At 60.4% G+C, this 9,793-nt stretch overlaps 1 protein-coding gene across 1 annotated transcript; it reads right to left on the bottom strand.

Moving 5' to 3' along the window:
• Positions 1–504: 504 nt before the first annotated feature.
• Positions 505–9,522, bottom strand: SKOR1 (SKI family transcriptional corepressor 1). Its single transcript, XM_037054216.1, has 9 exons — positions 9,416–9,522; positions 6,978–9,192; positions 5,786–5,876; positions 4,749–4,856; positions 4,175–4,246; positions 2,730–2,804; positions 2,417–2,491; positions 1,838–1,903; positions 505–1,303 (listed from the first exon to the last, which is right to left on the bottom strand). Exons 1-9 carry the CDS (start codon positions 9,520–9,522, stop codon positions 1,209–1,211), a joined length of 2,904 nt encoding a protein of 967 aa, XP_036910111.1. The 3' UTR covers positions 505–1,208.
• Positions 9,523–9,793: the final 271 nt, after the last annotated feature.

Here is a 9,793-nt window from a genome sequence, read left to right as displayed (position 1 = left end):
GCCCCTCCCAGGCCCACCCTGCGTACCTCGCTCCCCACCCCACCCCCGCGTTCCAGGGCCAGGTCTGCGGTGTCCGCGCCTCTGGCAACCGGGCAGCGCCCCGGTTACTCTCTGAGAGCCCTGGAGGTGTCCTCCTAGGTGGGACAGGCTAGAAATGACACGAATAAACTCTTCCGTCCCCCGAGAGCGCTCGAGAAAGGAGTCAGAAACCACGGTTCCAGGAGCCATGCGGTCGTAGTCCTCTTTACCTGGGCGTAGGACCAAAGGAGGGCCCTAAACTCCTGAAGGCCTTTGGAGTGTGCCTTCAGGAGCCGCGGAAACGTCATACGCTCGCCGCTGCCCACCTGAGCGGGCGCAATTCTCAGCCAGGGCGCCCCAGAACCCACGCTGCTCTTCCCACACTCCACTTGTTGCGCAGCCCTTAGCTGGTCTCCGACCACCTGACCGCCCCCCGCTTCGCCACAGCCCCCACTTCCACTGCCTCAGGAAGTGACAAGATTTTTTTTTAATTAAAAACAGAAGTCACGGATACAGGGTGGTCTCCTCGAACAGGCTCAAGGTGGTCTCCATCTCGTGAGTCAGTTGTCGCCCTTTTTTTAAAGTGCTGTTACATCAAGAGGTCACAATAAAAAATAAAGCAAAATCAGAAGGGGCTGCGAAACGAGACGGGAAGTGGGTCCAGGAAAGGGAAGCAAAATAACGAACGTACCGCGTAAATAAATTAAGGTAAACTCAACACTGAACCAAGAGACTCACAGTACATTTACATCCATTGCACGTAGCCACTTTGTCATTAGGAACAAGTTTCAGAAGTGGACGGGACGGGGAGTGCGGGGGCCAGCGCCAGCGAAATTGCTACATTATAATCACAACTGGGGGTTCGAGGCTGTACAGGGGCGAAGAGGGGACCCCTTCTCCCCTTTATTACTCCTTCTGTCCAGTTAACCCCATGAGGTCCAATGCCCTGGAGTTCAACCGTGGGGCGAAATTGGTATTTACACTTGGAAACTGAGACGGGGGCCCTGGGCTGGGGTGCCCAGGAGTGGGTGGGCAAGGCCCAGGCTTCCGGGAGGAGGAAGGGCAGGCGGGAGGCTGTATTTACATCGGTCCGGTCCGAATGGCTTGTTCCTCGCTCTCGGCCGCCTCGGCCGCGGGTATGTACAGAGAGCAGCATGGCTTGAGGGCGCGTGGGCGCGGCCGGGCCGGCCCTAGGGCAACAGCGGGGGCTTGAAGGAGCAGTTGCCTGTGCAGTGGCGGGGAGTCAGCATCTTGCAGGAGAAGTGGTGCAGGGCATCGTGGGCTTCTGTAGAGACAGCCAGGCGAGCCACGTTGGGTGCCTCACCTGCCCGGCTTCCCTCTGAGCGCCCCCCCCTCCCCTCCTGTCCTCCAGGATTTCACCCTCTCTCTGCTGGCTCAGGGGTTCTCAAGGGAGTGGATCAGAAGAAGATGGGGCAGAAGATGGGGCAGGGGGCGTAGAAGAGAGATCCTGGCCATTCAAAACCACTGCTCTGGTCCAGTAGCCCCATTTTTGGGACATCTGCCTAAGGTCAGATTTGGACCTGAGGGCAGGCTTCCCAAAGCCCAGAGCCCAAGGGGCTCTTTCTTCCTATCCCACCCGTTGTGAAATCATTTCCTCATTAGAAGCACATCCTGTTTTCCTCCTCTCAGTTTCTAATCCATGTAGACCTGGTTTTCCTCTCTCTCTAGCCTCCCCATCCATCCATCCATCCGTCCGTCCGTCCGTCCGTTCATTCATTAGTTCGTTCGCTCCCTCATTCATTCTCCAGCACAGCCGGTGCCTGGCACCCCGCCTATCTTTGTTCCAAGGCTTCCGCACCTTTTAACTTCTGCTGGATGGCGTAGCGCGCCTTCCGCTCTTGGTCGAGTTCGTTACACAGAGTGTCTGGAAGACATGGGGAGGAGCCGGTGAGGGAAGGAGCCTGCACCCTGGCGGGCGGCGGGGTCACAGCCGCGGCCTCACCTTCTTCCCAGCTCTCAGCCCTTCGCAACAACGAGTTGAGGGACTGAGGGTGGGGACATCAACGTTCCCAACTGCAGACTGGCGGAAGGAAAAAAATGGCCTGGGATAGTGCTTAAAAGCAGACGGATCTAACCAAAATTAAAGCAAACTTAGGCATTACTTCCCAGGTAATTTTACGCCTCGATTTTTAATTTAGAAACCATGGAAATTGCCGCGATAAGAAGTTCAATCACTCCATGTAATGATGCCTGCAAGCCGTTTGCTGGGCTTGCTTGCCATTCTGAGGCTAATCAGAGTCTACAAAGGATATTAAATAAAAAAAATAATTGTTAAATTACCTTCAATTTAAATCCAAATGACTGAACCAGCGTCGCGGCTCCTGCCAGACAAGAGGCAGTTATGGCCGCGCGCGCGCTCACCTGACTCCCGTCTTACCTCTGACAATTTGCAGCTGTTGCACCATTTCTTCTCGATAAGCCAATTCCCTCTTCATTTGATCCTGAAAATTATCTGTGCAAATTGATTAAGTGAGAGCTGTTAAGCACAGCCCCCTCCCCGGCCCTATCTCCCTACTCCCCATTCCCACCCCCACCCCCTTCAATGTTTGGCCTCCGGGGAAACTCCAGGAAAAGGGAGCTCCGAGGCTTCCGCAGGGGCTCCAGGCAGCTGCTTGCCCAGAACCCCGGGGAACGCAGGGGAAGAAGGTTCGGGCCAGGAGGTGGGGTGGAGTGGGTCAAGATGGGGGTACCTTTGAGACTCTGAAATTCTCGCTCCAGCTTCTTGCGGAGTTCCATTTGCTCCAGAAGCAGTTTTTGCAGTTCGTCTGTGAAGGGGCAAGAGTGGGAGATAGAGGAGGCAGGTGTGCAGGGCTCAGGGGCCCAGAGGCTGCAGGCCCTGCCCTAGCCAATAGTTCTGAGATAGTTGGGGTGATGGAGCCCCTGGATAGAGGCCCGAGGTACTCAGTTTACCCATTTGCTTCCTAAGGATTTGGGTGAGGAAAAGGGGCTAGGAGATAAATTGCCCACGAGAATCAGATCGGGATGGTAGAATGCATTCTCCACTTCTTGGTCCTGGCTCAAGGCACTAAGCAGAGTGGCATCTGCTTTAAGTTGTTCTTAACTCCCTAACCTCAGAGGCTAGCCCAGTAGGACTCAATTTACCCTTTCAAAAATCAGACTTAATCCCTTCCTTCAATAATACAGAGCAGAAAGAATCCGGTCAAAGCCTTGACACTCCCCAAGCCCTGGAAAAATACATTTATTCACAACATTTTGTTTACAATTTCAGGACATCCCCAGACCCCAAGTCCATGCTAAGAACACTCATATAAAGCACCAATGGTTTTCAAGGTAATTGCATATCCTGGAAACGTGTAACTATGCAGAGTGAAAGGCCACCAATGCTTTTCTCTCTCCCCACACCAGTTTCCAAACTCATCCTGCACTGGTGTGGGGAGAGGGGAGCAGGAAGGTGTGCAGAGTCCTGCTAGTGCCTTCAAAAACCAGCTCTGGAGAAGTGGCAGAGAGCTCCCCCGAATGAGCAGCTGTTGGTATCCGGGTCCTCTTGGGGGTGTCTCTGAGACACCCCTTCCTAGCAGGTGCCCCAAACACAAGAATGGGAGCTAGAAGGGGCAAAGTGGGGTAGAGGCTCCCTTCTCCTGTGCCTGACGTCACACTCTTCCCCCTCGCAGACTGAGCGACACCCCCAGGCTCCTGTTCTGAAACAAGCTGCCCCTTCGCCCCATTGAGGGTGGGGCAAGTGGTTATGCCTTAATTCAAGGGAGAAAGTTAACCTCTTGGACATTACTAAAGTAAATGCTTCCCAAGAATCTTGCTATTCAGAAGCCATGTGTTCCAGTGAGTTTGGGAGACTCAGATGGTCTCGTTTGATTGTCCACACGCATCAGACTCCCAGGATCGCTACTCACTTCTCTTTCTCACTGCGCTATTCAGACAGACCCGGCTGTAGAACCCAAACTCCCAGTGAACCTCTGGGGGTCTGGTTCCCTCTAGTCACCCGCTACTTGCATACACACCTGTGTGCCAGGACAAGGTGCCCAGGGGATATCTTTCCGCTCAGTGAAAACCAGTTCCCTGAGAGCCCTGTCTTCTCTCACACACTCCTACATGAACAACACCCCTCTACAAGAAAAGCTCGAGCACAGTGCACCCCATTTCAGAGACTTAACCTCACCTCTGGCCAGGTTCTCGATATCTTTCTCCACTAGCTGAGTTGCTGTCACATCCAGGGTGAGCCCATCTTCGCCTGGGATACAAGGGCAGGTAAGAGGTGTCCTGTCCTGGGGAGAGGCCTTGGGAGGGGAGGGGTGAGCTTCCTGGGAACCGGGCTAAGTCAGGGACCTGCTCCAAACACGCTGCCACGGAAGAGACAGCGACGGACATTCAGTGCTACCCAGCCTGCAAGCCATCACTTTAGGGAGTGGCCCATTGGAGGAGACCCAGGGTAGACAGGCTCTCTGAGGGCAGGAGGTGCCTTTTGCCCGGTTTCACTTCCATCTGCAATGCCTTCTTCTGTTACCCGGAAGGGCTCCAACCCCCCCCCCCGCCCCCGAGGAAGTAAGCAACTCAGGACACTTGGCCTGCACCTTTCCCCGAGCTATTTAAAGATTTATCTGCCGGCAGCAGAAGAGGACACACAGCCGCTTACGCTTGATCGAAAACTGCCCACAGCCAAGGCCGGTGGGGATCCGGGCGACCGGGACACCAAATTCCGACCGGGGGTGGTGCTCGAGGTTCCTAGGGCTCACCTCGGTCTGTATTTGCAGGACTTGGCTGCGAGATACTCCTTTGGTCTGGATAGGATTTCCTCGTTTCCAAATCGTCGGCGGTCGAGTGATTGTCTTCCTTATCTGGCTCTTAAAGGCAATAAACCGAGTTTCAAGGAGAGGCAAAGAAACCGTGACCCCGATACGGCCAGAGCTGCCGCAGTCCGGGCGCCCGAGTCCTAATTAAAAGCTTCGCGGCCGCCGCTGTTCCATGCTGTGCGCCAGGGCTCGCACCCTCAGGCTTTGGGCCCGGTATCCCCTCCCCCGCGCGCGGTCTGCTCTTCTCCGGCTCCACGCCCCCTCCCCAGCCCCTCAGAAAAGAGCAATACGAACAGCAGAGCCCACCAGGGACTAGCGACCTACATCGCGCGCAGATACTGGGGCACCGCGAGCGCGCGTGGCCGCCGAGTCTGCCTGCGCGGCTCCCGCCGGGAACGCGTCCCAGGCTGTGACCGAGGGCTGGTGGCGGCGAGGGACACACGCCCCTGGGCTTGGGGCCTGGTCTGGGTACTTTCAGCCCTCAGCCTCTGCGAGCCACTGGGTCCCTCTCGCGAATACAAGCCCCCTCCCCACCCCGCAACCGCGTTGGCCGCAGCTGCCACCGCGCCTGCAGGTGCACGCAAGCGCGCGGCCAAGTGCCTCTCCATTCACCGGACCCAGCCTGAACACTGGGGTGCCTCGCAGTCAAAAACCCTTGCTTTATAAGTGAAAGCATTTGAAAGGGGTGCCAGGCACGGTTTTAAAAACGCTTTAACCCAGTGCACAAGGTGTACGTGAGCATGTGTTTATGTGCTGAAGAGGGAGGTTTGCCGTTATTAGATAAACAAATGATGGAAGTTGTTGGAAGTTCTCGCTTAGCTTCTTTTTTCCTGTCATTGTCCCATTTCCTCTTTCTCCTGCTTTCTCTGCCTCTTTCTCTTCTCCTCTTCCCTCACAAACCACCCCTGGCCCCAGCTCCCTGCCTGCCGTCCCCCCATTGTACTAGCCAGCGACCCCATCGGAGGGGCTGGGGGCTTTACCGTGGGCCTCCGGGGTGCAGAGGTAGGAGGCCGCGGGCCCCAGCGCCGCCGCCGCGCTCTTCACGTGCTCGTCCCGCTCGGGCGCGTACACCTGCGTCGGCCGAGAAACGACAGGCGGTTAGGGGGACGCTCGGAGGCGGCTGGGAAGCCGGGTAGCCGTGCGCTGCGGCCGAGAGGAAATGCTGAAGGGGAGGCGGAGGTCGGCCAGCCTGTGGGACTGGAGCGCCCCGGGAGGCGGCGACGCACATGGCACAGCCTCGCACCCTCGGGGGCTGCATCACTGTGGCAGCTTTAAGGTAATTATTAGCGCCCTCGAGAAAATTATCCAACACACAAAGCCACTCCCAAGACAAGGGCCATTCAAAGCCGCCCCCACTCTCTTCGCCCGCCTCTTTTCGGCATCTTCCCTCCCTCCCGCGCCGGGTCCCGGGCACAAATGACGCCTTTCGCAACTGGCTAACGATTCGTGTTTTAATGGACCGAATGTAAAAGTACAAGTGTACGCACCCACTTTCAAATGGCCAACAATTCCGGCTTAGCCGCACCCCCTCCCGCCCGCACCAGCGGCCCCACCTCGCTGAGAGCCCCTCTCCCACCCCGCACCCCGTCTCCACAGCTTGCGACTGCGAACCCTGAGGTTTTCAAGGCGGGAATTGGAAGAGACCCGGACAACTACAGGCTGGGGCGGAGGAAGATTCCAGGACCCCGTCTGCAGTGGCCCGGCTCTGGGGCAAGGCCGCCCTCTCCTAACCCGCTACTTTCCCTCCGGGGTCTGGTCCTCATCCGGGCGTGCGTGCTACGGGTACGGCCTCACCAGCGCTCCTCTCTGGCTTCAGGTCCCTTTCTCTCCTTTGCTTTCTTCCTCCAGACCCCTTCTGTCCGTTTCTGTTTCTGTGTCACGGACGCTCTCTGCTTGTTTCCTCCTCATTCCCATCAATGAGAACACAACGCACTCGTTTCTCAGGCCCGTCCCTCGCCCCCATCTTCCGAAACCCTCAGCGGGGGGTCCCAGCGCGCCCAGCTCCAAAGGGCCCTCCAAGCCGGGCCTACTCAGAGCAGCCGAGGCCTGCTGCGCCAGTGTCCGCTCGGAACAGAACTCCCGTCCCCTACCCGGCCAGGGCCGGCCCCACATTCCCGTGGTGCCGAGGGGCAAGCAAGGAGGCGCCACCAGTGGGATAGGCGCTGGGCTCACCTTGGCCGGCACGGGGCCCCCCAGCGGCCCGCAAGGCTCTCGCAGCTCAAAGCCGCTGCTCGGTGGGCTCCTCTCCGGTCTCCGCACCACGTCGTCGGCCGCCAGGTCCCCAAATACCGACCGGCCGGCTTGGGGTAGCCCCGGGCGGCGCGGGGGGCGAGGGCTACCGCCATCCGGAGAGTCTGTGGGACCGTCGGCGCCCGAGGAGGTGGTCGACAGGGGCCCAGCGGGCTGGTCGCCATCCGGGCCGCCTCCTGCGCTGGGCGCGCCGGTCGCGCCAGACTCGGTCTCGTCCTGTGTGCCTTCGTCGTCGGGGAATCGGTTGGACTCCACGTCCACCTCGGGCTCGTCGGCAGTGTCCACGTCGGGCGAGGCGGAGTGGTAGCTAGAACTGCCCTCGCTCAGAAAGTCCGGGCTCACATAGCCGCCGCCGGATCCCGAGCCCGGCCCGGGCCCCGGCCCCCGAGCGGGCCCCGCGCCGTAGGCGTCGCGGGCGCTACCGTAGAGCTTGGCGATGCTCTCGGCGTCCTTGACCACAGGCCGGAAGGCCGACACATAGGAGCCTTTGCGTGCAGGCGGCGGAGGCGGGGGCAACGGGGCCAGGGGCGGCGGCAGAGCCTCGTCCGCGCCGTCCTCGTCTAGTGGTCCGCGGGACAGCGCACTCGGGCAGCGCTCCTCTGGGCCCAGGCCGCCCTCCTTGGCCGGCTCCGCAACGTCCAGGGGCTCGGGGCCGCCACCACCCGCAGCCGCCGCTGCTGCCGCCGCCGCCGCCGCTACAGCGGCCGCCACCGCCTTAGCTTGGCTCTGCGCAGCTGGATAGGGCGGCACGGGGAGGCTGCCTGCCGCGGGCCAGAACATGGGAAACGTCGGGTATACGGTGGCTGCTGCGGCCGCTGCAGCTACGGCCGCAGCGTCCTTGGCTGCCCCGGAGGGTTGGTGACCCCAGAACATGGCGCCTCCACCTGGACCGGGCCCAGCCCCCGGGGGCAGGTGGCCGGTTCCTGGGCCGCCTGCGCCTCCACCTGTGCCCGCGCCCCCGCCACTCCCGGTGCCTGGGCCGCTCTTGGGTTCGCCGGCCCCTAGCACCGGGTCGTCCTTTTTGGGGCAGAGGCCGAAGGCCGTGGGGAAGCCGTAGGGGTGAGGGAAGAGCGGTGGGGGCAGCTTCTGCAAGAGGCCAAAGCCCTTGCTCGGCACTGGGATCACCGGGTAGCTACGGACGCCAGTGCCTCCGCCGGGTCCTCCAGGACCTGCGGGAACGCCGGCGCCAGCCGCCAGACCAAGTCCCCGCTGCGGGTGGGGAGGGGGAGGCCCAGGAGGCCCAGCAGACTCATCTTCACCACAACGCAGGCTTTTGTGGGGCGGCGGGCCTGGGGCCATCTCCGCACCGCACCCTGGGCCTCCCCCACCGCCGCCGCCTGCGCTACCTTTCCCCTGCCCGCCCGACCCTCCGTTAGCACCACTGCCGCCTCCTCCTTGAAGCGAGAAGGTCCGCTTTCGAGTGCCGCCATTGAACATGGCCTTGACGTCCTCCCAAGCGTGGCTCAGTTCGTCTGTGGCCGACTTGTCACTGAGTTTAAGGTGACGGCGCCACGAGTTGAAGTTGGCGGCGTCCGGCTGAGTATACTTGGCGTCGGGTGTGCGGTGCGAGTGGAAAATGAACTTGTTAGGCGAGAAGTACATGCTACAGTAGCCGCACTTGATGCACTTGGCACGCGAGCTGTTGTAACGCGCAGGGATGAAGCTGCCACGCGAGCCCCAAGCGCACTCATGCACCACATCGAAGGCAAAGTTTTCGGGCAGTTTGGGTGGTTTGTGCTCGCCTAGGAAGGACTTGCACAGGCGTTCGGCCTCGCGCTTCGTGATCATGCCGCAGCGGCGCGACGAGATGGGCATGGCCCCAGCCCGACGAAGAATCTCCAGCTGCACCGGCGTGCACTGCACGCACGTGATGCCCAGGGCCACACGGCGGTTGTGGATCTCATTGTAGCTGTAGTTCTTGAGGAGAGTGTTGGAGATCTGCGCCAGGCACAGGCGCTCCTGGCCGTCGATGACCAGAGACACTATAGGCACCCCGTACAGCGACGTCTCGCCCACTTGGTTGGGTTTGAGAGCGCTGGAGCCCGAGTAGGGCTGCAGCTCCTGCTTCGAGTTGGGCGAGGAGTTGCCCTCACGCCCCGGCCCCAGCTGAGTGGTGAGAGCCTCCATACCGCCGCTCCTGCGAAACAGAGAAAGCAGAGAGCAGATGAGCCATTTTCAGCGCCGCCTCGGCTCGGGCCCGCCCAGCAGGGCGCACCGTGTCGGGCGCGCGGGGGAATCTTGGCAATGGGGAGTCCAAGCTCATTCGCCCCCTAGACGGGCGCCTTTTGTTATTCAGATGCGTGCTGGCACTGGAACAAAAGCCCTCGGGGTTTGGGGGAGCAGAAGGGGGTAATTGAGACCTCAGGAATGCCCGGGCAACTAGGAATGCAATCCTGTTTTCGGAATGGGGAGAAAGTGGAGCCCAGAGACGGAGAGTGACTTGCCCAAGGCCACACAGCAAAGACATTGCCGAAAAACAGCTTCCCGGTGCCGAGATCTTCGCGCCTTTGACCACCTTCTCAGCCTGCCCTACCCGCCCAGGTCCTGAAGCCCGGACTTCGGGGACCGGCCGCCCCTTTGCTCAGTAGTGCATGCAAGCGGGCGGGCGCGGAGCGAGAAGGGGTTGGGGGAGGGGCGGTCACTGCCCAGCTCCAGACAGCAGGGGGCGGGGGTGGGGACAAGGAGGAAAAGGAGGAGGGTCTCCAGGTTGTGATGGCGGGGGGCGGGGTGGGGGGCGG

Source organism: Sturnira hondurensis, unplaced genomic scaffold (genome assembly GCF_014824575.4).
Source record: "Sturnira hondurensis isolate 20B ecotype Veracruz unplaced genomic scaffold, ASM1482457v3 Scaffold0008196, whole genome shotgun sequence".
Lineage (NCBI taxonomy): Eukaryota > Metazoa > Chordata > Mammalia > Chiroptera > Phyllostomidae > Sturnira > Sturnira hondurensis.
Note: the sequence above shows the minus strand (reverse complement) of the source record. Positions and strands in the feature narration are given on the sequence as shown.